Source organism: Piliocolobus tephrosceles, chromosome 3 (genome assembly GCF_002776525.5).
Source record: "Piliocolobus tephrosceles isolate RC106 chromosome 3, ASM277652v3, whole genome shotgun sequence".
Taxonomy (NCBI): domain Eukaryota; kingdom Metazoa; phylum Chordata; class Mammalia; order Primates; family Cercopithecidae; genus Piliocolobus; species Piliocolobus tephrosceles.
This window is the reverse complement of record NC_045436.1, coordinates 146,288,006-146,315,402: the sequence shown is the minus strand read 5'-3', so window position 1 is coordinate 146,315,402 and position 27,397 is coordinate 146,288,006. Positions and strand designations below refer to the sequence as shown.

Here is a 27,397-nt window from a genome sequence, read left to right as displayed (position 1 = left end):
ACAGATTTCATAAGCCTCTTGTAGACAGACTAAAAAAAGAGAGCCAGGCTGGGCGTGGTGGCTCATGCCTGTAATCCCAGCACTTTGAGAGGCTGAGGCAGGTGAATCACTTGAGGTCAGGAGCCTGAGACCAGCCTGGCCAACATGGTGAAACCCCATCTCTACTAAAAATACAAAAAATTAGCCAGGCGTGGTGGCACATGCCTGTAATCTCAGTTGCTCAGGAGGCTGAGGCAGGAGAATTGCTTGAACCCAGGAGACGAAGGTTGCAGTGAGCCGAGATGATGACACTGTATTCCAGCCTGGGCAACAGAACGAGGCTCTGTCTCAAAAATAAAAACAAAAACAAAGAGCCAAACAAGGAATACCAGAGGGGAATATTACTTCTGATCTTATGGACGTTAAAAGGATAGTATATTATGAATATCAACTTTATGTGAATAAATTAGAACAACTGAGATGAAACGGACAAATTCCTTGAAAATACAACATTCTGCTGGGCACAGTAGCTCAAACCTGCAATCCTAGCACTTTGGGAGGCCGAGGCAGGTGGATCACTTGAGGCCAGGAGTTTGAGACCAGGCTAGCCAACGTAGTGAAACCCCATCTCTACTAAAAATACAAAAAATCACCCAGGCATGGTGGTACATGCTTGTAGTCCCAGCTACTTGGGAGGCCGAGATGGGACAATCGCTTGAACCTGGGAGATGGAGGTTCCAGTGAGCCAAGATCACACCTCTGCACTCCAGCCTAAGCAACAGAGCACGACTGTCTCAAAAAAAGAAGAGTGGTTGCCTACATGAGGGTGACAGCCGGGCGGAGGGGTGGTGGCAGCGATGGAAAGGGACTGACTGAAAAAGGACAAGGGGTAACTTTCTGGGGTGATGGTAATGTTGTAAATTTGGGCTACACAAAAGTATGCATCTGTTAAAACTCATCAAGTGGCACAATTCAGATATGTGCATTTTAACTGCACATAAATTTTACACCCCTGTAAAAATACTGTAAATTAATAGTGTACTCTTAATGATATTCATGTTGAAGTGTTTAGAAGTGAAATATATGGATAACTGCAACTTACTTTAAAATATGTCTTCTTTTGGAGACGGTCTCACTCTGTAGTCCAGACTGGCTGCAGTGGCACGATCATAGCTCACTGCAGCCAGACCCTACCTCCGGGGCTCAAGTGATTCTCCCACCTCAGCCTCCCGAGTAGCTGGGACTACAGGTACATGCCACGACACCTGGCTACTTTGTAGAGATGGGGTTTCACTGTGTTGCCCGGGGTGGTCTCAAACTCCTGGGCTCAAGTGATCTGCCTGCCTCAGCCTCCCGAAGTGCTGGTATTACAGGCATGAGCCACCTCACCCAGCCAAAAGACATTTTCTAAATAACTTCTGCCAGAAACAAAGTATTCTCTCTATCTACACTGACTCGATCTTCATGAATCTTGGGAAAGAATTTTTATTCAATGATTTTCTTTTCACACACAAAGAATTCACATCTACTTATTCTATAGTGGCTACATGAAGGATATTCAATAAGCATTTGAAGTTATAGGATAATCATACATGGCCACTGAACTTAACCCAATTTTCAAGTATTAAACTTAACAAAATAAAAAAATGGCATCAATTTACTATTAAGGTTTACTTAGGGCCAGCGTGGGGGTTCACATCACTGCACTCCAGCCTGGGGGACAGGGCGAGGCTCCATTACAAGAAAAAAAAGAAAAAGAAAAAGCATTCACTAAGCTATTTTTTAAATTAGTATTATATTGTTTTTTTTTTTTTTTTTTGAGACGGAGTCTCGCTCTGTCGCCCAGGCTGGAGTGCAGTGGCCGGATCTCAGCTCACTGCAAGCCCCGCCTCCTGGGTTTAGGCCATTCTCCTGCCTCAGCCTCCCGAGTAGCTGGGACTACAGGCGACCGCCACGTCGCCCGGCTAGTTTTTTGTATTTTTTAGTAGAGACGGGGTTTCACCATGTTAGCCAGGATGGTCTCGATCTCCTGACCTTGTGATCCGCCCATCTCGGCCTCCCAAAGTGCTGGGATTACAGGCTTGAGCCACCGCGCCCGGCCTAAATTAGTATTATAATTAAGTAATCTAAGTACATAAAATGTTGCTAGCCACTCTTTAAATTTTACTCATCCACAGCTTTCACACTTATTGTCACATGACTATAATCTCAGCAACTAACAAATTTACTCAGACAGCATCAATTAGAAATGGATTCCTGGGCCAGATGCAGTGGCTCACACCTGTAATCCCAGCACTTTAGGAGGCCGAAGAGGGCGGACCACGAGGTCAGGAAATCGAGACCATCCTGGCTAACACAGTGAAACCCGATCTCTACTAAAAATGCAAAAAAATTAGCTGGGTGTGGTGGCGGGCGCCTGTAGTCCCAGCTACTCGGGAGGCTGAGGCAGGAGAATGGCATGAACCCGGGAGGCAGAGCTTGCAGTGAGCTGAGACTGCACCACTGCACTCCAGCCTGGGCGACACAGTGAGACTCTGTCTCAAAAAAAAAAAGAGGAAATGGATTCCTGTTCAAACAAAGATGCTACGTGATCTGGACATGAGGCTAAAAAACACTCCACAGTCCAGGGGCAGTGGCTCACGCCTGCAATCCCAGCACTTCGGGAGGCTGAGGTGGATGGACCACCTGAGGTCAAGAATTTGAGACCAGCCTGACCAACATAGAGAAACCAAGGGTCAGGTGATCCTCCCAACTCAGCCTCCTGAGTAGCTGGGACTACAGGTACACACCACCACACTCAGCTAATTTTTTGTATTTTTAGTAGAGACAGGGTTTTGCCATGCTGCTCAAGCTGACAGCAAACTCCTGAACTCAAGCGATCCGTCTGCCTTTGCTTCCCAAAGTGCAGGGATCATAGGCATGAGGCACCATGCCCAAGCAGGTGTTAATTTTATAACAAAAACAACACATAAGGCCAGGCATGGTGATTCACACCTGTAATCCCAGCACATTGGGAGGCCAAAGCAAGTGGATCTCCTGAGGTCAGGAGTTCGAGACCAGCCTGGCCAACATGGTGAAACCCCACCTCTACTAAAAATACAAAAATCTGGCTGGGTGCAGTGGCTCATGCCTGTAAGCCCAGCACTTTCGGAAGGCAAGGCAGGCGGATCATGAGGTCAGGAGTTCAAGACCAGCCTGGCCAACATAGTGAAACCCTGTCTCTACCAAAAATACAAAAATTAGCCAGGCAAGGTGGTGTGCGCCTGTAGTACCAGACACTCAGGAGGCTGAGTCAGGAGAATTGCTTGAAACCAGAAGGTGGAGGTTGCAGTGAGCTGAGATCGCGCCACTGCACTCCAGCCCAAGAGCAAAACTACTTTCTCAAAAAAAAAAAAAAAGTATGGTTAGGGAATTACCTAAGCCTTACCTAACCTTAACTTGCCTCAGCACTAGCAAAATAGTAGTACTCATTTTTTGTCTTTTTCTTTTTTTTTTTTTTTTTTTTGAGACAAGAGTCTCACTCTATCACCCAGGGTGGAGTGCAGTGGTGCAATCTCTGCTCACTGCAACCTCTGCATCATGAGTTCAAACTATTCTTGTGCCTCCTGAGTAGTTGGGATTACAGGTGCACATCACTACCACCGACTAATTTTTGTATTTTTGGTAGAAACGGGGTTTCACCATGTTGGCCAGGCTGGTCTCAAGCTCCTGGCTTCAAGTGATCCGCCTGCCTCAGCCTCCTAAAGAGCCGGCATTAGGCGTGAGCCACTGCACCCTGCTATACTTATTTATTTTCCCTAAACACACCAAACATGCTTCTGCCTTTCTGCCATTCATCTGCTTGGAATGTTTTACCACTCATTTGCCTACCCAAGTCTGAGACTTCAAATCCCAGCTCAATTGTCACCTTCTCTATGAATTTCTTGACAACCGAAATTCTTAGTGATCTTTTCATTTTATCTAAAGAAACAAATGCAATCCAACCACATAATTGGCACTTACATTGTAAATTACCATAATCTCAAAATATGATAATCTCACATGGAAATCCATTCTACTGTTATTCCCAGTATCACTTTCCCTTACTGAACTAATGCTGTCATTTAAGGACTGGCTTTACCAACACAAATAACAATGCCCTACTTTAGTAGGAAATGTTAAATGTTTATCTTTTTTTAAAGTTTTTTATTTTATATCCTACTAGCAAGCTAAAAATGTTTAATCTAAATTTTGTTGTTGTTGTTGGAGACAAGTATCTCACTGTCATCTAGGCTGGAGCACAGGGGCACAATCATGACCGCTGCAGCCTCTACCTCCCCAGGCTCAGGTGAAACTCCCAACTTGGCCTCCTGAGTAGCTGGGACTACAGATGCACACCACCACACCCAGCTAATTTTTTGTATTTTTAGTACCACGCTGTCCAAGCTGGTAGCAAACTCCCGAGCTCAAGTGATCCATCTGCCTTGGCCTCCCAGTGTGCTGGCATCACAGGCATGAGCCACCACACCCAGCCAGGCATTAATTTTATAACAGAAAAACAACCCATAAGGCCAGGCATGGTGGTTCACACCTGTAATCCCAGCACACTGGAAGGCCGAAGCAGGTGGATCTCCTGAGGTCAGGAGTTCGAGACCAGCCTGGTAAATATGGTGAAACCCTGTCTGTAGTAAAAATACAAAAATTAGGCCAGGCGTGGTGGTTCACGCCTATAAACCCAGCACTTTGGGAGGGCAAGTGATCATGAATCATGAGGTCAGGAGTTTAAGACCAGCCTGCCCAACATAGTGAAACCCCGCCATCTCTACTAAAAATACAAAAATTAGCTGGCATGGTGGTGCGTACCAATAGTCCCAACTACTTGGGAGGCTGAGGCAGGAGAATCACTTGAACCTGGGAGGTGGAAGTAGCAATGAGGTGAGATCACGCCACTGCACTCCAGCCTGGGAAACAGAGTGAGACTTTGTCTCAAAAAAATAAACAAAAAAACCTGGGCCTGGTGGTACGCAGCTGTAATCCCAGGTACTCAGGAGGCTAAGACAGGAGAATCGCTTGAACCCTGGAGGCGAAGGTTGTAGTGAGCCGAAGTTGTACCAATGCACTCCAGCCTGGGTGACACAGGGAGACTCTGTCTCAAAAAAAAAACCAAACCAAAACAACAAATACAAAAAAAAAAAAAAAAAACCCACATATATTATGGAAGTTACCAACTTCTAAAATATCACATAATACACAAAAACAATGATATGTGTATAAGTTCCAAAGGCTGAGGGACTCTGGGTTTAGGCACAATTGTAACTGTGTAGAAGCAAACTAGTTAGGAAGCCATGAATTAATGTCAAAGACCAAATGCCAACAGCAAGGGAAAGAAATTTAGAAAATTTCTTCATTATGCTTACGTTCAACTTTCTATCGCAACAGTTATCTTGAACTTTTTTTTTTTTTTTTTTTTTTTTTTTAAGAGACAGGGTCTTGCTCTGTCACACAGGCTGGAGTGCAGTGGTGCAATCCTGGCTCACTGCTCAGGTGATACTCCCACCTCAGCCTCCCAAGCAGCTGGGACGACAGGCACCTGCCACCACACAATGCTAATTTTTTTTTTTTTTTTAAAAACGGAGTCTCACTCTGTCGCCAGGCTGGAGTGCAATGGCGTGATTTCGGCTCACTGCAACCTCCACCTCCCGGGTTCAAGCTATTCTCCTGCCTCAGCCTTCTGAGTAGCTGGGACTACAGGCACGAACCACCACACCCAGCTAATTTTTTATTTTTAGTAGAAACAGGGTTTCACCATCATGGCCAGGATGGTCTCAATCTCTTGACCTCATGATCCACCTGCCTCGGCCTCCCAAAGTGCTGGCAGTACAGGCATGAGCCACCACACCTGGCATAATTTTTTATTTTTTGTAGAGGTGGGGGTCTCGCTGGTCTTGAACTCCTGGCCTCAAGCAATCCTCCCACCTCGCTCTCCCAAAGTGCTGTGATTACAGGCATGAGCCACCACACCTAGGTAGAACTTTCTTGATCTGTTGTCTTTAGCAAGTAAAAACTATTAGGATTTCATATATTGTAACGAACTATAGAATTGATCCCTGAAAAGTATAATCTTGGATTTCATACATTGTAAAAACTCCACTAGCTCCATGAATTTTATCTTTCTGCACCAGGGAATTCAAGAAATCTTTTCTTTCCTTTTATTATTTATTTATTTATTTTGCAATGGAGTCTTGCTATGTCGCCCAGGCTGAAGTGTAGTGGCGCCATCTCGGCTCACTGCACCACCTCTCGGATTCAAGTCATTCTCCTGTCTCAGCCTCCCCAGTAGCTGGGAGGTGCCCGCCACCATGCCTGGCTAATTTTCTTTGTATTTTTGGTAGAGACAGGGTTTCGCCACGTTGGCCAGGCTGGTCTCAGATGACCTCTTGTGGTCAGCCCACCTCGGCCTCCCAAGGTGCTGGGATTACAGGTATGAGCCACCGTGCCTGGTCATCTTTCCCTTTATATTTAATAGAGTCTGGGTCTCACTATTTTGCCCAAGCTGGTCTGGAACTACAGAGCTCAAGTGATCCTCTTGCCTTGGCCTTCCTAAGTGCTGGGATTACAGGCATGTGGCACTGCACCCAGCCGTGTGGACATATTTTAATGTGCCAATAACCTCAGTCAAATTGTTTAACAATTAACTGTGAAAATAAAAGCCGACAGAAATAAAATTCATTAATGTCCTTAAACCTGTTCTCTTACTGTGAGCATTATATAGATTTCTGATACAAGATATATAAATCTTGGTATTGGCCTTCATACATGTCAATATTACTTACTTCATATATGGGGTTTTTAATAAGCCTTAACCTAATTTCTATTTAATTCAAGATCTTCAATTAAGACCTAAGTGAGGCTTGAAGCTTTCAACATTATTTCTGTTATTAAAACTCTGTCCCCATCCTTTCCTACCCTCATTTCTCCAAACTAAAAAGGTATCACTCAATTCTTTCTGAGTTTTTAAGGAAATCTAAATAGAGTTCTTACCCCTCTGAACCTCAATGTGACACTTATGTTTAATTATTCTCACACAGAACTACTCTTGTTGCCAGGAAGCAGTAAGTTGGCTTCATTGGAAAACATTAATTAGTTTATTTGACTGCAAATTAAAAGTAGGGAGGTTGGGCACAGAGGATCATGCCTGTAAACCTAGCACTTTGGGAGGACGAGGCGAGTAGATCACAAGGTCATGAGGTCAAGGCCATCCTGGCCAACATAGTGAAACTCCATCTCTACTAAAAACACAAAAATTAGCTGGGTGTGGTGACGCGAGCCTGTAATCCCAGCTACTCGGGAGGCTGAGGCACAAGAATCACTTGAACCCAGGAGGCGGAGGTTACAGTGAACACACCACTGCACTCCAGTCTGGCAACAGAATGAGACTGTCTGGCAGGGAGCAGAGGAATTAACCAGAGGTCGTGGCACATGCCTGTAGTCCCAGCTACTATGGAGGCAGAGGCAGGAGAATCACTTGAACCTGGGAAGTGGAGGTTGCAGTGAGCCAAGACTGCACCACTGCGCTGCAGCCTGGGCGATACAGGAAAACTCCATCTCAAAAAAACAAAATAAAATAAAAATGGGAGGCTGAGGCAGTCAGACCACCTGAGGTCAGGAGTTCGAGACTAGCCTGGCTAACACAGTGACACTCCATCTGTACTAAAATAAAAAAATTAGCTGCATGGTGGCAGGCGCATGTAATCCCAGCTACTCAGGAGGCTGACGCAGGAGAATCGCTTGAACCTGGAAGGCGGAGGTTGCAGGAAGCTGAGATTGCGCCACTGTACTTCAGCCTAGGCAACAATAGCCAGACTCTGTCTCAAAAAAAAAAAATTGGCTGCGCATGGTGGCCTGTAACCTGAGTCATTGTCAAAATAATAATAATAATAAAGCAAGGATTACATTTATCAGTGGAAATAAAAGGTCGGCTGGGCACAGTGGCTCATGCCTATAATCTCAACACTTTGGGAGGCTGAGGTAGGTAGAATGAGCCCAGGAGTTCAAGACCAGACCGGGAAACATGGCAAAACTCTGTCTCTTCAAAACCTACAGAAATTAGCCCAGCGTAGTGGTGCATGCTTGGGGGGAGGCTGAGGTAGGAGGATCACCTGAGCCTATGGAGAACCAGGTTGCAGCAGTGAGCCATGATCACACCACTGCACTCCAGCCTAGGTACCAGAGTGGGATTGTCTCAAAAAGCAGGGGGTGGGACGGAGTGTCAACAAATATATATATAAATTGATAAACAGAACACAAAGAAATTAGCTTTTTTTCTTTTCCCCGGGACCGACTCTCGCTCTGTCGCCAGGCTGGAGTGCAGTGGTGCAATCTTGGCTCACTGTAACCTCTGCCTGCCAAGTTCAAGCCATTCTCCTACCTCAGCCTGAAATGAGCTATTTATAAAAATTGATTAACATAAAGAATTCAAATTTAAGTAACTAATAAACATGGTACTTCATATACTTTTCATGGGACAAAAAGAACTGCAAAGAAATCCTGTAAAGGATACTGGTAAAGCAGATCTGAATTTAGATTGTGTTTACAATAGGGTAGTACAAACAACCTTGTGGATATTAGAGGAAATCCAGGTTTTGACTGTATATGGAATGGAGGAAGCTCAGAAGTACTCTGTGCTGGAGGTTCAACTGGAGTAACATGGTTGACAGGCTGATTAAATTAAGTTATATAAATAAGGGGGGTGTATTTCCCAGCCCATATACTGAAAAGGCCTGAAGAAATTATATCCTAATAGCAATGCAAGCCAGACTCAGTGGCTTATGCCTATAATCCCATCACTTTCGGAGGCTGAGGTGGGAGAATCGCTTGAGGCCAGAAGTTCAAGACCAGCCTGATCAACGTAGAGTGACTCCCGAAGCTACAAAAAATTTAAAAATTACATGGTGGGGTTTTGCGGCTATAATCCCATCTACTCCAGAGGCTGAGACAAGAGGATCACTTGAACCCGGGAGGTGTAGTGAGCTGAGATCGTGCCACTGCACTCCAGCCTGGGCTACAAAGCAAGACTCCATCTCAAAAAATAATAAAATATGGCCTGGTGTGGTGGCTCACACCTATAATCTCAGCACTTTGGGAGGCCGAGGTGGGCAGATTACCTGAGGTCAGGAGTTCGAGATCAGGCTAGCCAACATGGTGAAACATAAAAAATTAGCTGGGCATGGTGGCACATCCCTGTAATCTCAGCTACTCAGGAGGCTGAGGGAGGAGAATCACCTGAACCTGGGAGACGGTGGTCGCAGTGAGCTGAGATTGCACCACTGCACTCCAGCCTGGGCGACAGCAAAACTGTCTCAAAAAAAAAAAAATAATAATAATAATAAAATAAAAATTTGAAAGTACACATGGTTAGTATACTTTGACTTGTCACAAGAGCTCCTGTGGTAGACTAATGATGGCTACAAATTTTCTTTCCTGCTTCCATTGAGAGGTAAGGCCCATCTTTTTTCTCCCCTTGAATGTGGGCTGGGCTATGACAATGGTACTTTCTTTTAACCAACAGAGTAAGGTAGAGGTGACAAATGCCATTTTTGGACCAATTTCTGGCAACCTCCTCTATGGTGTCTTGGAACCCCTGGCCCAACTACTCTACTAGAAAGACTATGTGGAAAACCCTAAGACTACATCTTAGAGAAAAGAACCCAGCTGAGTCCAGCCTTTCAGTTGTTCCCACGAAGGTATCAAGTGTTTAAGTAAAGCCACTGTGGATCCTCTAGACCAATCTAGTCACTAGTTGAATACCAACAAGTAAGCCCAGTAGCCAGGTGTAGCAGACGCAAGACAAACCCTGCCTGAATTCCTGATCCACAAAACTGTGAGATAATAAGAAAAGTTGCTCACAATAGCTAAAAAGTGGAAACAATTCAAGTGTTCATTGACAGAGAAACAATATGTGATACACACATACAATGGAATATTATTCAGCTTTAAAAGAGAAGGAAGTAATAACACATGCTAAAATACGGATGAACATTAAAGGTACATGCTAAGTGAAATAAGCCAATCACGAAACGACAGATGTTGTGTGATTTCAATTATTTGAGAGTAAGGCAATCGCTTCTGAGCCTTTTGGCTAAGATCAAGTGGGGAGTAAGTCAAAGTCATCTAGACAAAAAGCAGAATGGTTGTTGCCAGGAGCTAGGGAAGGGAAAAATGAGGAGTTAGGGTTTAGTGGGTAGAGTTCCAATTGGGGAAGATGAAAAATTCTGGAGATGAATGGTGGTGATGGTGTCACAACAATGTGAATGTACCCTAATGCCAAAGAACTATACACTTAAAAATAATTAAAATGATAAATTTTATGTTACAGATATTTTATCATGAAAATTTTGAAATATCTTTTAAAAAGCTTGTTACACAGCAACAGATATCCAGAACAGTTATACACAAACAGAAGTCTGAAATAAGAACTACTGGCTGGGCGCGGTGGCTCAAGCCTGTAATCCCAGCACTTTGGGAGGCCGAGACGGGCGGATCACGAGGTCAGGAGATCGAGACCATCCTGGCTAACACGGTGAAACCCCGTCTCTACTAAAAAATACAAAAAATTAGCTAAAAAATACAAAAAATTAGCCAGGCAAGGTGGCGGGCGCCTGTGGTCCCAGCTACTCTGGAGGCGGAGGCAGGAGAATGGCGTGAACCCAGGAGGCGGAGCTTGCAGTGAGCTGAGATCCAGCCACTGCACTCCAGCCTGGGCGACAAAGCGAGACTCTGTTTCAAAAAAAAAAAAAAAAAAAAAAAAAGAACTATACTGCACTAAGCCTCCCTTCACAAATGTATATTGGCTATTATTTTAGGACACGATTTTAAGAAGTCTTGCCTCTCCATTTAATTTTTAATGTTCTGAGCAGAATCTTCTACATTAATAGAAATATTAAAACATATGAACAGAATTTAGAGTTAAAATTATATACTTAATCACATGCAAAATTATCACACTGTGTGGCAATGAGGGATAAATAAAAATCATTCATGGAAGTAAAAACAATTACAACCAAACCAGTACTTCTGGGGTCCTCCTGGAGGAAAGCAAAGGGAAAGAATTATGGCCTTCCTGCCCTTAATCTATTCATTACCTCTAACAAGGTTTGTGAGGAAAACGGGATGCCCTACGTTAAAATCAATTCCACTATATCCTAATTCCTACTAAACCATCAAATAGGCCAGATGAGAATGGCTGATACAGGAAGAAAGATTAGAGATAAGATTAGAGATTAGAGATAAGGAAAATATACCTGGTAAGAAAAAATGGGGATACTTTCACAAAACCCTATTTAATTTTTCTAATTCTTAGCATCAAGATAGTAGGTATTTTTATTTGTTTCTGTGACAAAATAATATAGCAGACCAGGGTAGCTGTATTAATATCTGGAGCACTGCTCTCTGAGATCAGATAATTAAGAGATGAATATAAGAAACAAATTTCAGGCCAGACACGGTGGCTCATGCCTGTAATCTCAGTGCTTTGGGAGGCCAAGCTGGGTGGATCACTTGAGGTCAGGAGTTCAAGACCAGCCTGGTCAACATGGTGAAACCCCGTCTCTACTAAAAATACAAAAAATTAGCTGGGCACGGTGCGGACACCTGTAATCCCAGCTACTTGGGAGGCTAAGGCAAGAGACGAACTTGGGAGGTGGAGGTTGCAGTGAGCTGAGATTGCGCCACTGCACTCCAGCCTGGAAAACAAGAGTGAAATTCTGTTTCAAAAAATAAAGGAAAAAAAAAAAACCAATTTCAGGCTAGGTGCGGTGGCTCACACCTGTAATCGCAGCACTTTGGGAGGTTGAGGCAGGTGAATCACTAGAGGTCAGGAGCTCGAGACCAGCCTGGCCAACATGATGAAACTCTGCCTCTACCAAAATATAAAAAATTAGGTGGATGTGGTGGCATGCACCTGTAATCCCGGCTACTCGGAAGGCTGAGGCAGGAGAACTGCTTGAACCTGGGAGGCACAGGTTGCAGCGAGCCAAGATCTTGCCACTGTACTCCACCCTGGGCGACAGAGTGAGATTCTGTCTCAAAAAAAGAAAGAAAGAAAGAAAGAAAAGAAAAGAAAAGAAACAAAACAAATTTCACTCTATCTATCCCACCATTTAAAAACCAAGAAATGCTAGGCGTGGTGGCTTACGAGCAAGACACCATCTCAAAAAAATAAGTAAATAAAATAAAAATAAAAAGGCCAGGCATGGTGGCTCTCTCCTGTAATCCCAGAACTTTGGGAGGCCAAGGCAGATGGATCATGAGGTCAGGAGTTCGAGACCAGCCTGGCCAACATGATGAAACCCCACCTCTACTAAAAACACAAAAGTAAGGTGGGTGTGATGGCAGGCACCTGTAGTCCCAGCTACTCAGGAGACTGAGCTGAGATCGCACCACTGCACTCCAGCCTGGCAACAGACCGAGACTCTGTCTCAAACAAACAAACAAAAAAATCAATAATTATCAAGGCCCTCCCACCTCCAAAGTAGCAAGCAAGAAAGAAACAACAAAGTATGTGTGTAGCAAATAGCACTGTAGCAATCCATGACATAGGATATACTACATAACTAACTTAATTCCATTAAGCCCTTTATGGAATTTGCACAGCTACTTTTAAGTGTATTTTATTTTTTAAATTTTTATTGTAAATGAGGTTTTGCCATATTGCCCAGGCTGGTCTCAAACTCCTGAGCTCAAGTGATCTGCCCATTTCAGCCTCCCAAAGTGCTGGAAATACAGGTATAAGCCAGGACATCAGACCTGTAAGTGTATTTTAAATGTTACTTATCAGATGTGAACCCTGCATTAGTTTCAGAACCCACAACTATATGGGAGGATGGCTATTTGTGATTACCATTTTTTTAAAATTTTTTTACTATTTATTTATTTTTTTGAGATGGAGTTTCACTCTTGTTGCCCAGGCTGGAGTGCAATCGTGCTTAGATTACTTAATTATAGTATGAATTTTTTAAAAAATCACTTGTTCAGTATATGCTTTTTCTTCTTTTCCTTGTGACCATGTTCCTCAGGCTGGAGTGCAGTGGCGTGATCTTGGCTCACTGCAACCTCTGCCTCCTGGGTTCAAGCAATTCTCCTGCCTCAGCCTCCTGAGTAGCTGCAATTACAGGCATGCGCCACCACACCTGGCTAATTTTGTATTTTTAGTAAAGACAGGGTTTCTCCATGTTGGTCAGGCTGGCCTCAAACTCCTGACCTCAGGTGATCCACCCGCCTCAGCATCCCAAAGTACTGGGATTACAGGTGTAAGCCACAGTGCCCAGCTATTTGTGATTCTTAATGTAACAATGATACTAAACTATTGGCCGCCCTTCCACACAGCTAACTTTAGTATGGTTTTAAAATTTGTCAATTAATATATAATTGTAACTTATCTAAGTAGCAGAAGTTAATGACACTTTTCAGCTTTATGTGACTAGAGTTGTTCACAACCTCTCAAATAGTTTCTTCAGCTGAAAAATTAGAAGAGAAATACATAACCTCTAAACTACCTGTTGACTCCAAAATTCTAAGTACTGTACCTATGTTACCATCTCTAAGACACAAACTCCTTGGTTTGAAAAGTCCTGGCTGGGCGCGGTGGCTCATGCCTGTAATCCCAGCACTTTGGGAGGTCGAGGAGGGCAGATCACCTGAGGTCACGAGTTCGAGACCAGCCTGACCAGCGTGGTAAAACCCTGTCACTACTAAAAATACAAAGTTAGCCGGCATGGTGGTGGGCGCCAATAATCCCAGCTACTCAGGAGGCTGAGGCAGGAGAATTACTTGAACCCAGGAAGCAGAGGCTGCAGTGAGCCGAGATCACACCATGGCATTCCAGCCTGGGCAACAAAAGCAAAACTTGGTTTCAAAAAAAAAAAAAAAGTTCTTAGTTGCAATTTGAAATTTTTTCAAATTATCCTTTACTTTAAAAAATAAAAACATTTCTCTAATCCAGTATTAATACAAAATGTTCATTCATTCACTTAACAAATATTTGTTCAGCACCCAACTATGTGCCAGGCATTAAGCTTGGCACTGAGAGGAATCAAAAACAGACATGGTATCTGTCTTAATAAGGTTTACAGAGAAGCTGGAGAGATAAACCAAATAAATGTATGGATAAATGTAATATGAAGGAGTTAAACAGTAGAATCTTTTTTTCTTTTTTCTTTTTTTTTTTTTTGAGACGGAGTCTCACCCTGTTGCGCAGGCTGTAATGCAGTGGTGTGATCTCAGCTCACTGCAACCTCTGCCTCCCGGGTTCAAGCGATTCTCCTGCCCTAGCCTCCCAAGTAGATGGGAGGCACATACAGGCATGTGCCACTACGCCCAGCTAATTTTTGTATTTTTAGTAGAGATGGGGTTTTACTATGTTGGTCAGGCTGTTCTCGAACTCTTGACCTCATGATCCGCCCACCTCGGCATCCCAAAGTGCTAGGATTACAGGCGCGAGTCACCGCGCCCAGCCTGTGATGTAGAATCTTAAAGGCTTCCCTTAAGAAGTAACAAATGAGTGACAAATGATTTTATGGGCTATTTAATGTGAGGAATCTGTCTAGACAGAAATAAACAAGGCATGTTCAGGGAAGTGACCGAAGACCAGTGTGGCCTGACATAACAAAAATTGGTAAAGTAGTGCCCTGGAAACAGGAATGAAAAGTTCTAGTATACAAAAGCATATCTTAGCTATTTCAAAGACATACTCTAAAATTTATTGTCAATGAAGCTTCAAAGCTTCACAATAGTTTCTCTCAAATGTTTTACTAAAAAAAAAAAAAGCTGTCCCTTTTCTCCCTACAAAAGACCTAACTCTCATTGATTCTCTTCACATTTCACTGCAATGTCTTCAACTACATGATAAAAATCACAACTTTTTAGTTCTACTTAGTTTAGATTCCTTAAAAGACAGCAACTATATAAGAACCAAGGTAAATATGGCGTTATTGCCCCATCTCTGTCACTAAACTGACCTGTGACTGATTTTGGTAAAAGTTACTTGGATACTTTGGCCTTTTATTATCTGTGAAGTAAGGGGAGGTCCCAGAATTTCCTTTAAGATCCTTCTAATTCTAAAATTATGGTTCCACTGTAAAACTGCTTGTTCCTTTTTTTTGAGATAGGGTCTCACTCGGTCACCCAGACTGGAGTGCAGTGGTAGGATCATGGTTTACCGCAGCCCCGACCTTCCTGGGATCAAGTGATCCTCCTACCTCACCCTCCTGAGTAGCTATGACCACATTTGCATGCCACCATGTCCAGCTAATTTTTGTATTTTTTGTAGAGACAGGGTTTTACCATGTTGCCCAGGCCTATCTCAAATTCCTGGGCTCAAGCGTTCCTCCCACCTTGACCTCCTAAAGTGCTGGGATTACAGGCATGAGCCACCACACCCAGCCTTGCTCCATTCTTGAAAACTGATGAGAACAGGACCAAACACCGCTGAATTCCTTTGACTGAGATTGTACTTGCCTTTAAGATGCTTTATTTTTTCTTTTGCTGGGAGCGGGGTGGGCAGGGTTTTGAGACGGAGTCTCGCTCTGTTGCCCAGGTTGGAGTGCAGTGGCGCCACGGTGACTTACTGCAAGCTCCGCCTCCTGGGTTCATGCCATTCTCCTGCCTCAACCTCCCGAGTAGCTGGGACTACAGGCCCCGCCACCACGCCTGGGTAGTTTTTTTGTATTTTTAGTAGAGATGGAGTTTCACCTGTGTTAGCCAGGATGGTCTTGATCTCCTGACCTCGTGATCCGCCCGCCTCAGCTTCCCAAAGTGCTGGGATTACAGGCGTGAGCCACTGCGCCGGGCCTGCCTTTAAGATCTTTTTTAAAGAGACAGAGTCTCACTCTGTCACCTAGGCTAAAGTGCAGTGGCACGATAATGGCTCACCGCAACCTCTGCCTCCTATGTTTAAGTGATTCTCATGCCTCAGCCACAGGAGTAGCTGAGATTACAGAGGCATGCCACCACACCTGGCTAATTTTTCTATTTTTAGGAGAGATGGGGTTTCACCATGTTGGCCAGGCTGGTCTCGAACTCCTGAGCTAACGCAATCCACCTGCCTTGGCCTCCCAAAGCGCTAGGATTACAAGCAAGAGCCCCTGCGTCCGGGCTTAAGCTCTCTTTGTATTTGTATAGCATTTCAACACTATTGCTATGCTATAATAATAAAAAACTCCCAAATTTATAAAATTACCAATAACTAAGGTTCTAATAAAAAATTAACAAAATTTCAAAATACTTTAAGTATTGTTAAAAATCTACATTTCCAATGAGACATAACACTTTAAACAGGGAACCCTAATAAGCACAAAGTCAAAATAGAAAGGAAGGCAGAAGAAATACAAAATCAAAAGAATTTTTCAGAAAATCAAAATTTTGGCAGTAGGACATTGAAGTTGGTTGATATGAATGTTGATTTTAACTTCCAAAAGAACTAACAACAAATGGATAATCTAACTCGATACTCATTCTCCATTGATATATGTCCATTTATAGTTAACAGCACTTCTGATAATCTATTTTCAAACAGAAAATGCATGGAAGTAGTCATAACTTCCCCACTATACCTTTAAAAAAATTGAGACAGGGTCTCACTATGTTGCCCAGGTCTGAACCTCCTGTGCTCAAATGATCCTCCTGCCTTGGCCCTCAAAGTGCTGGGATTACAGGCATGAGTCCCTGCACCCAGCCACAACTTTTCTTTTTTTTCCCACTGTTTAAGTAATTTTTATTAAAGCAGGAATTTTATCATCCAAATTACATTTCCTTGCTCAGTTATCAATTCTGTTACTTAAAACAGAACTGACATTTTGAGCTATTCCACAGTAAAGAATACAAAATTAAAGAAAGGAATGCTTTGGATTTTTGTACTTTGCTGAAAATTGTTTTTCCCAGGATCTATAAAACATTAATTTGCTTTTATATTTTATTATTTTTTGTGGGTTTTTTTTTAATCAATAAGTAATCTAGGACTAATATTATGTTTGCTAGACCTGGCATTTGCTTGGAAAGGAAACTTCAAAGTTTCCTTTCCTTTTTTAATTTATTTTATATTTCGCTATTTTTTCCCTATTTAGGTTTTTCTATGTTTGGATAGTTTTCTTTGGTGAAGCACAAGTTTCTTTCTGTGGTCCCTGATCAGTTTTAAACAGTAGGAACACCGATGGCACTGTTAACTACTTTCTGGGTAGCCTCTTTAGCTTGGTGGGCTTGTAATACAGCTAGCTTCAACAACCTTAGAACCGAGTGACTCTGGAGACTCAGACAGAGTCTTGCTCTGTCGCCCAGGCTCAAGTGCTGTGGCGTGATCTCGGCTCACCGCAAGCTCCGCCTCCTGAGTTCACGCCATTCTCTTGCCTCAGACTCCCAAGTAGCTGGGACTACAGGCACCCACCACCACACCCGGCTAATTTTTTGTTATTTTTAGTAGAGACGGGGTTTCACCGTGTTAGCCAGGATGGTCTCAATCTCCTGACCTCGTGATCCACCTGCCTCAGCCTCCCAAAGTGCTGGGACTACAGGTGTGAGCCACTGCGCCCGGCCAAGCATATGAAGAAGTTCTGAGTTATCAATCTCCAACAACATGCCAGTGATTTTACCAGCAAGAGTAGGGTACATGGCTTGAATAACAGGAAACAGCTGTTCACCCAACATTTGCTTTTGCTCTTGAGGGGCAGATGCCAACATGGAAGCAGTCAAAGGTTCCTGACCTTGTACATGAACAGCAAGCTATTGCATTGTAACTTGTGGCTGTGCATTAAGATGTTGCTGAGGACTGCAAACTCCCGCAGCGTATTTATACTGTGGAACAATGCGGACAGCAGGAGTAGCTGCAGCAGATACCAGAGTGTTAATATTTATGTGAACAATCTTGATAATGGTATTGATGATGAACGTCTCCAGAAAGAGTTTCTCCATTTGGTACAATCACTAATGCAAAGGCTATGATGGAGGGTGGTCGCAGCAAAAGGTTTGGTTTTCTGTTTCCCCTTCCCGGAAGAAGCCACTAAAGCAGTTACAGAAATGAACGGTAGAATTGGGGCCACAAAAACCACTGTATGTAGATTTAGCTCAGAGCCAAGAAGAGTGCCAGGCTCATTTCACTAACCAGTATATGCAGAGAATGGCCAAGTGTACAAGCTGTGCCCAACCATGTCATCAGCCCCTACCAGACAGCACCTGGTTACTTCATGGCAGCTATTCCACACTCAGAACTGTGCTGCATACTCTCCTCCTAGCCAAATTGCTCTACTAAGACCAAGTCCTCGCTGGACTGCTCAGGGTGCCACACCTCATCCATTCCAATATGCCTGGTGCTATCTGCCCAGCTGCTCCTAGACCACCACTTAGTACTATGAGATCAGCTTCTTCACAGGTTCCACGAGTCATGTCAACAGAGCGTGTTGCTAACACATCAACTTTCCATTTTTTAACCAAAATTATCCAACACTAGAATTCAAGGTTTCAATATTCTTAATTTGAAAACTTAATGTTAAAGATCCATAAATTGTTTAACAGTTTTATATTTCATAATTTATCATTCTCAAAACAGTATAACTTTTAGAAGCATCAATCAAGCACCTCAATTCATATTTAATCTTTAGTATCAAGATTTATTTATTTTATTTTACTTTTTTTGAGACAGAGTTTCATTCTTCTTGCCCAGGCTGGAGTGCGATGGCGCAATCTCTGCTCACCAAAACTTCTGCCTCCCGGATTCAAGTGATTCTCCTGCCTCAGCCTCCCAGTAGCTATGATTACAGGCATGTGCCACCACACCCCGCTAATTTTGTATTTTTAGTAGAACTCCAGACCTCAGGTGATCCACCTGCCTCAGCCTCCCAAAGTGCTGGGATTGCAGGCGTGAGCCACCGCACTGGGCCCAAGATTTGTTTTAATGAAAGGGGCCGGGAGCAGTGGCTTACACCTGTAATCCAAGCATATTGGGAGGCTGATGTGGGCAGATCATTCGAAGTCAGGAGTTCGAGACCAAAGTGACCAGCACAGTGAAATCCCATCTCTACTAAAAATACAAAAATTAGTTGGGCGTGGGATTGGGCGCCTGTAATCCCAGCTACTCGAGAGGCTGAGGCAGGAGAATTGCTTGAACTCAGGAGGTGGAGGTTGCAGTGGGCCGAGACAGCACCACTGCACTCCAGCCTGGGTGACAGAGCAAGACTCTGTCTCCAAAAAAAAAAAAAAAAAATTAACCAGGTGTGGTGGCGCACGCTGGTAGTCCCAGCTACTTGGGAGGCTGAGGCAGAACAGCTTGAACCTGGGAAGTGGAGGTTGCAGTGAGCTGAGATCACACCACTGCACATAGATTTGTTTTAATGAAAGAAACTGTTGACTTATTCCTTCCAAAAAGGCAACAAATTGCACAACCAAATTAGAGTTTGAAAACTAAGCCACAGGAATATTTTAAATACTGTACTAATTAAAATGCAACATTAGGTACATTTACTGGGCTCCAAGAGCAAGAGGCCAAGCTCATTCCCTAAAATACATTTCGCCAAGTCGCCCAAGATGGAAACATTGTCAACAATGTTGCTTGCCTCACCTCCCACCAATTCTGATTGATTCTAACTCTGAAAAGTTGTTAAATCACTTCCTAGTCACTATTACCAATGCCACAGCCCTACCTGAAGATTTCAACGTCTTTCACCTAGACTACTGTTCATAGTTTCCTAGCCGGACTCACTGCCTCTGGTGTTTCCCTACTCCAATCTAGCACCAATTGTGACAATCAAAATGTCTCCAGCATTGCCAAACATCTCCTGGAGGTCAAAGTTGCCCTGACTCAGAACCACTGCTTCAAGCTGATCCTACAAGAAGAGTATCACTTATTTGGTAAGATTCTGGCCACAATCTATGTCAGTGGAACAGAAACCAAAAAAACTTACAAACGTGAGGCTGAAATTTAAAACCTTAACCTTAGGACTGCCATGCTTAAACGAAATTAGCTGACACCTCATAAAAAGAGCCATAATACTCTTAAACTCCTTTGAACTATGTATAGACTTAAATCATCTTACTTTAAGCCTGAATTATGAAAAGTGTACCTTCTGTCAAAGTTTAACCACAATATATACATATTTAAGCGTCTGGACACTAGAAAATTATGCAAATTTTTAAAAAGGACTTTGCACTTCAATCAGTCCTCCTCAGAAGTTGAACATAGGAAACTTCTTGGGCAAATTACTGCCTACACGTAAGTGTGCAAGCCACTCTGAACAGTATTCTCATTAAATACCTCCAGAAAAAACTCTAAAAACACACAAATTCTTACGCTTGAAAACCAGGAAGTTTTTGAAAAATCACACTTTTTAAATTTTCCACAATGGTTATGTCCTTACAAAGCTTACTCAAAGATAACTTATCTGAGATACAACAGTACCTTTCACAGGGCGTAAGAGATCTAAAAAACTTGGAACTCTAAAGGCCAGAACGAGCAGGGTAGCAATAAGACAGGAGAAAGCGCCTCCTACCAAAGACATCTGAAGAGCGAACAATCCGTCCAGACGCTTACCTTCAGGCGTTTGATCATCTCATCAGTGGTGATCTTGTCGGTGATCTCTTTTACCCCCGGAGGGTAAGCGATCTTCCCGTCGGCACTCACGACGCCACAGAGGGCAGTGGCAGGCTTGGGCTGCGCCGTGAAGTCCATCCTGGGGGACAACTTTTGGTTCACAGTCCTCTACCGGCCTCTATCGGTCAGAAAACCAAAGTTCAGCGGGAAAGGGGCGACTTTGTAACCTCTTTTTTCATTTCAAATCTCTCTAATCTGGAAAAGGCCCTTTCTCCCCGGAGGCCGGGGATCCGGCAGCGGCCTCGCCACCCGCTCTTTCCCAGGACTCGAACCCCACCGGCCCCACCAGCCGCAGCCCAGCCCAGCCAGCCCCAGGCTCACGGGGCTCCTCGGCACCAGCAGCCGCGGCCGCGGGAGGCGCCGAACAGCGCCAGGAGTTTCCCATTCCGCCTTTCACAATGAAATCCAGCTCCGAGCACCAAGGTCCGAAGTTTGGCGGCCTCAGGAGGCCGGCAAGGACCCCAAGGCCCCCGCTCGGCCGTGGGGAAGCGCCCAGTCCCGCCCGGCCAGTCCCCCCCGGGAAAGCAGACGCGAGGCCTATAAGGCTCGGCTTAGGCCGCAAAACTAGGGACCCAGCGGACCCACGCGCAGCGGCGGCTCCCGGGAACAAAACGCCCTTGCCCAGCCGAGCCTCGGACCTGGGGTAGTCCCCCGCCGCACTGCCGCCCCTCCCCTGTTCCGCTCCCTCACCCCAGCGGGAGGGAAAAACAAGCCGCCCTCCGCCCCGAGCCCCACGCCAGGAAGCGGCTGACGCGGCTCCGCACTTCACATTTTGTTCCTTCAACTTCAGCTGAGGGACCCCAGCTGCTTCGCTGGCCCCCGGCCGCTTGGCGCCTCCGGCACCGCCAAGGCCTTTCCGGCACCCCCGGGCGGCCCCACCGGGCCTCGGTCCCGCGGCCCCCCCTCCGGTCTCCTCTTCCGTCCCCTCCCTCCAGCAGCCTAGGGCGGGAGCCGAGCCACCGCCGCCTTTACCTCCTCCTCATGCGGGCGGAAGGTGCATCGAGCGCCCGGGCCTCTGTCAGGTGGTTGCGCCGCCGCCCCTCGTCGGGCTGCACACAAAGCGGCTCCGCGGGTCCCGCCGCCGCCGCCGCCCGCCCGCCCGGGAGCGGCGCTGGGGCTGGCGGTGCCGAGGAGGAGCAGCCGCTGCGGGGGGAGACGCGGGGCGAGTGAGCGCTGGGCGGGGAGACAGTGCCGCTCTCCGTCTGGCCGAGGAAGAGCAGCCTCGAAGGCTCCTCCGGGAACGTGTGCGCGTGTGTCCGCCCGGCACCCCCGCAGCCCGCCCGCACGCACCTCGCGCCGGCCCGGACCGCCGACTCGGACCCGGACGCCCCTCGCAGCGGCGCGCGCCCGGCCGTCCGTGCCCCGGGAGCCGGCCCTCGCGCACACACCGGCCCGTCACGCGAACGGCGCGAGAGCACGCGAGAGCAGCGCGCGCTCCTCGCTCCCTCCCCTTCCTCCGCCGGCCGTGCATCCGCCTCCCTCGGGCCCGAGGCGGCCGCGCGCAGGGCGGACAGCGCCGCCACCCGGTTGGCGCCAATACCTGCCGCGCGGGGCGCCTCCGGGAGGACCCGACCGGAGAGGGCGAGAGGAGGAGGAGCCCGGGTGGCGGGAAGCGAGCCCAGGTTCCCGCGGCCCTGCGAGGGCACGCAGGGCAAACAGCGCTTTATTTTTCGCAGCAGCGATGAGCTGGTGACTTTGGGGGGTCATCCTGAGGGACACAGACGGAATTGGTTGGGAGTAGTTAATTGCTCGGTGAAAATGAACTGATTTCCTCCTCAGGGAGACATCTGCAAAGTCAAGGAAAGTTGTGCAACGGGGCACAGCGCGAGCGGCTCACTCTCGGGTCTTCTGACAGCCACCCGAGTTGCCCACCGTCCTTAGATTTCTGAAGTTAATATTTTGAAAGCTGCAAAACATGAAAATAGCATTGGATGGAGTCGTTCTCAAGGTATGGTCTTTGGGCCACCAGGCCTCACAATCACTTTGGGTACTGGCTGGAAACATAGGTTTCCAACTCCAAACATAAAAAAGCGAGGATCTCTTGAGAGTGGAACCCAGAAATAAGCATTTATTAATTAGGTGGGTGATTCTTGTCAAAAAGGAAGAACTCATTTTTGTTAACGTTTTAAACGTACCAAGCATTAACGTTTTCTGTCATCCAAAGGAAAACAACTGTCAGGTAAAAAAAAAGTGCACGCAGCAGTGTTTGAGCATTTTAATGTATGTGAAATAAATGAACGCAAGAGCATACACTTACCTATTTTTAAAAAAATCAAGAGCATACACAAAATTTCCGAAGAGGAAGTTGAAAAAAGGATACAATAATATGAAATCGCATTCAGCTCTTGAAACTAACCACTACCGGCCGGGCGCGGTGGCTCAAGCCTGTAATCCCAGCACTTTGGGAGGCCGAGACGGGCGGATCACGAGGTCAGGAGATCGAGACCATCCTGGCTAACACGGTGAAACCCCGTCTCTACTAAAAATACAAAAAAAAAAAACTAGCCGGGCGAGGTGGCGGGCGCCTGTAGTCCCAGCTACTCCGGAGGCTGAGGCAGGAGAATGGCGTAAACCCGGGAGGCGGAGCTTGCAGTGAGCTGAGATCTGGCCACTGCACTCCAGCTCGGGCGACAGAGCAAGACTCCGTCTCAAAAAAAAAAAAAAAAAAGAAACTAACCACTACCATAGTTTAAAATGATATTCGTTTGTTTATTCAAATTATTCTTGATGGATATCCATTGGTCTATTTTTTTCCCACATCCTTTAACGTCAACTTAAAAATAGTAAAGGCACTGCAGCTCACTGACTTGTTTTTGACGTATTACACAAGAGAGCAGTCATTGCGAGTCTGACACTCCAGTTGCTGATTTGCTAGAACTCTGCCCAAAAGTCAGTGGTTTGTTCTTGGACATTTACAGTACCAGGCAGAATCCATTTAAAATTGTCTTCATCCAAACTATTAAGTGGACCAAAAGCTGCTCTCTTTTTAGGCTCTCCCTGTCACTTTTTATATTTCTTTTTTTTTTTTTTTTTGAGACGGAGTCTTGCTCTGTCGCCCAGGCTGGAGTGCAGTGGTGCGATCTCAGCTCACTGCAAGCTCTGCCTTCCGGGTTCACACCATTCTCCTGCCTCAGCCTCCCGAGTAGCTGGGACTACAGGCGCCCACCACCACACCAAGCTAATTTTATTTTTTTGTATTTTTAGTAGAGACAGGTTTTCACTGTGTTAGCCAGAATGGTCTCTATCTTCTGACCTCATGATCTGCCCGCCTCAGCCTCCCAAAGTGCTGGGATTACAGGCATGAGCCACTGCGCCCGGCCAACTTTTGATATTTTTTTCTGTGTTACATTTAATTAAACAGCAATGATTTTATCTTTCATTCTCCTCAGTAGCTTGCCCATTATTCAATGGAGTTTTGTATATGTACATAGATTTTATTTTTTTTATTATTTTATTATTTTTTGAGACGAAGTCTCACTCTGTCGCCCAGGCTGCATTGCAGTGGCATGGTCTCGGCTCACTATAGCATCTGCCTCCCAGGTTCAAGCGATTCTTGTGACTCAAGCCCACAAGTAGCTGGGGTTACGGGTGTGCGCCACCATACCAGGCTAATTTTTATTTTATTTTACTTTATTTTTGAGACAGTCTCCCTCTGTCGCCCAGACTGGAGTGTGGTGGTGTGATCCTGGCTCATTACAACCTCTGCCTTCTGGGTTCAAGCAATTCTCCTGCCTTACCCTCCCAAGTAGCTGAGATTACAGGCGCCGGCCACTATGCCTGGATAATTTTTGTATTTTTAGTAGACACAGGGTTTTAGCATGTTGGTCAGGCTGGTCTCAAACTCCTGACCTCAGGTAATCTGCCCGCCTCAGCCTCCCAAAGTGCTGGGATTACAGGCGTGAGCCACCACGCCTGGCCTTACTGGTTGATTTTGTTTCTTTTCTTTTTTTTTTTGACATGGAGTCTCACTCTATCACCAGGTTTGAGTGCAGTAGTGCGATCTTGGTTCACTGCACCTCTCTGCCTCCCAGGTTCGAGAGATTCATCTGCCTCAGCCTCCCAAGTAGCTGGGACTACAGGCACACACCACCACGCCCAGCTTATTTTTATATTTTTAGTAGAGATGGGGTTTCACCATATTGGCCAGACTGATCTTGAACTCTTGACCTCATGATCCAGCCACCTCGGCCCCTCAAAGTACTGGGATTACAGGTGTGAGCCCCTGTGCCTGGCCTATTTTATTTTTTTGAGACGAAGTCTTGCTCTGTTGCCCAGGCTGTAGTGCAGTGGTGCAGTCTGGGCACACTGCAACCTATGCCTCCTGGGTTCAAGCAAATCTCCTGCCCCAGCCTCCTAAGTATCTGGGACTACAGGAATGCGCCACCACGCCCAGCTAATTTTTGTATTTTTAGTAAAGATGGGGTTTTACCATGTTGGCCAGACTGGTCTCCAACTCTTGACCCTAGGTGATCCACCCGCCTTGGGCTCCCAAAGTGCTGGAATTACACGCGTGAGCCACTGCACCCAACCTCCACCAAGTTTTCTTCCCCGCTCAGTGCCCAAAACAATGCCTTATATTGTAGGCCTCTTTAAATAATTGTTTCACAAATGAAGGCCTGTCCTCCTGGTGGACCTTAATTTGTTTGGGGAGAAAGAGACCAAAATAAAAATAATACATGTATATGAAAATAAAGTAGGGAAGAGCTGGGCACGGTGACTTGCACCTGTGATCCCAGCACTTTGGGAGGGGGAGGCAGGCAGACTATTTGAGGTCATGAGTTTCAGACCAGCCTGGCCAACATGGTGAAACCCCATCTCTATTAAAAACACAAAAAAATTAGACTCAGTGGCTCAGATGCAGTGGCTCAGGACTGTAATCCCAGCACTTTGGGAAGCCGAGGAGGGTGGATCACCTGAGATCAGGAGTTCCAGACCAGCCTGACCAACATGGTGAAACCCTGTCTCTACTAAAAATACAAAAATTAGCCAGGCACGCTGGCACATATCTGTAATCCCAGCTACTAGGGAGGCTGAGGCAGGAGAATCGCTTGAACCAGGGAGATGGAGGTTGCAGTGAGGTGGGAAAGCACCACTGCACTCCAGCCTGGGCTACAGAGTGAGACTCCCGGGAGTGAGAGAGAGTATAGATCACATATAGCCTTTTAGACCTCTGGTGGAACTGTGGCTATCCTCTGATTGAGATGGGAAACTAATGGTCTGTTTTAAGCAAAGAGGTGATATGATGTATGTCCTGAGTTAGGCAACGTTGGACAAACCACTTAATCCTTCTGTGCCTCATTTTCTTCATCTGTAAAACAAGGATAGTAATAGTATCTTCCTCAGATGATCATCATGAGGAATAAATATGTTATTTTTTTTTTCTGTCGCCCAGGCTGGAGTGCAGTGCTGTAATCTTGGCTTATCGCAACCTCTGCCTCCCAGGTTCAAGAGATTCTCTTGACTCAGCTTCCCTAGTAGCTGGGATTACAGGCACGCGCCACCACGCCCAGCTATTTTTTGTATTTTTAGTGGAGATGGGATTTCACCAGGTTGGCCAGGCTGCTCTCGAACTCCTGACCTCAGGTGATCCACCCACCTCGGCCTCCCAAAGTGCACGATTACAGGTGTAAGCCACTGCGCCTGGCCATAAGTTAATGTTTGTAAAGTGCCTAGAATAGTAACTCGCATATGCTAAGCTCTACATAATTTTTTTTCATAAAATAAAAAAAAATCATTATAGCTGCTGGGTTGAAAATAGCAGTAGATATGCAAATGTGGAAGAAGGGTAGCCCGGTAGGTGTAAGACAACTATAAAAATCCCAAGGAAAAATGGTAACAAGAACCATTTCTGCCGGGCGCGGTGGCTCAAGCCTGTAATCCCAGCACTTTGGGAGGCCGAGACGGGCGGATCACGAGGTCAGGAGATTGAGACCATCCTGGTTAACATGGTGAAACCCCCATCTCTACTAAAAAATACAAAAAACTAGCTGGGCGTGGTGGCGGGTGCCTGTAGTCCCAGCTACTCGGGAGGCTGAGGCAAGAGAATGGCGTAAACCCGGGAGGCGGAGCTTGCAGTGAGCTGAGATAGTGCCACTGCACTCCAGCCTGGGCGACAGAGCAAGACTCTGTCTCAAAAAAAAAAAAAGAACCATTTCTTAGAATGATAGCTAATAGAGGTAATGGCAGTAGAGGTGGTAAAAAGGGGCAGAAGAAAGAAAAGAAGAGACAAGAAATCAGGGATGACAGCAGGTGCCATGTCCAGCCACGAAGGTGGCAAGAAGAAGCCCCTGAAACAGCCCAAGAAGCAGGCCAAGGAGATAGACGAGGAAGAGAAGGCTTTCAAGCAGAAACAAAAAGAGGAGCAAAAGAAACTCAAGGAGCTAAAAGCAAAGGCGGCGGGGAAGGGGCCCCTGGCCACAGGTGGAATTAAGAAATCTGGCAAAAAGTAAGCTGTTCCTTGTGCCTGAGGAAATGATGACCCTTTATTTCATCAGTATTTAAACATCAGTATTCCTTGCCATAACATCTTTTGCCACCGATAGCTGGAATTAAGTGTTATTTTGGAACTGTTGTACATTTAAGAATAAACTTTTGTTAAAAAAAAAGAAAAAAAGAAGAAGAAGAAAAGAAAGAAATCAAAGATGACTCTTAAAAGTTTTCAGCCTGAGGCCGGGCGCGGTGGCTCAAGCCTGTAATCCCAGCACTTTGGGAGGCCGAGACGGGCGGATCATGAGGTCAGGAGATCGAGACCATCCTGACTATCACGGTGAAACCCTGTCTCTACTAAAAATACAAAAAAAAAAAACTAGC

At 45.6% G+C, this 27,397-nt stretch overlaps 2 protein-coding genes and 1 pseudogene across 4 annotated transcripts in view; 2 read left to right on the top strand and 1 right to left on the bottom strand.

Annotated features, from left to right (window-relative positions):
- PDS5A (PDS5 cohesin associated factor A) overlaps nucleotides 1–22,061 on the bottom strand; it is a 165,389-nt gene extending 143,328 nt beyond the window's left edge. Inside the window, exons 1-3 of one of the 3 annotated variants that reach the window (XM_023224690.2) lie at nucleotides 21,878–22,025; nucleotides 21,560–21,730; nucleotides 20,528–20,705 (exon numbers count right to left, since the gene is read on the bottom strand). In XM_023224690.2, coding sequence (XP_023080458.1) covers nucleotides 20,528–20,665 — 138 coding nt within the window. In that variant the 5' untranslated portion in view covers nucleotides 20,666–20,705; nucleotides 21,560–21,730; nucleotides 21,878–22,025. Of the gene's footprint in view, nucleotides 1–20,527; nucleotides 20,706–21,351; nucleotides 21,477–21,559 lie in introns of those variants that run through there. The other 2 variants (XM_023224689.2, XM_023224691.1) reach the window with 2 other exon arrangements.
- Nucleotides 20,986–22,944, top strand: LOC111550879 (translation initiation factor IF-2-like). The gene is made up of 3 exons (XM_023224562.3): nucleotides 20,986–21,230; nucleotides 21,438–22,276; nucleotides 22,367–22,944. The coding sequence occupies exons 1-2, from the start codon at nucleotides 20,986–20,988 to the stop codon at nucleotides 22,270–22,272; spliced, it is 1,080 nt and encodes a 359-aa protein (XP_023080330.2). The 3' UTR covers nucleotides 22,273–22,276; nucleotides 22,367–22,944.
- A 3,733-nt stretch (nucleotides 22,945–26,677) lies between these two features.
- On the top strand, nucleotides 26,678–27,227 carry LOC111550932 (annotated as a pseudogene).
- Nucleotides 27,228–27,397: the final 170 nt, after the last annotated feature.

Bases quoted from the DNA above. Each gene is read 5' to 3' on its own strand.
- LOC111550879 (XM_023224562.3), top strand. From the start codon at position 20,986: ATGAAATCCAGCTCCGAGCACCAAGGTCCGAAGTTTGGCGGCCTCAGG. The intron at 21,231-21,437 runs GTAGTCCCCCGC...GGCACCGCCAAG, and splicing joins AGCCGAGCCTCGGACCTGGG to GCCTTTCCGGCACCCCCGGG.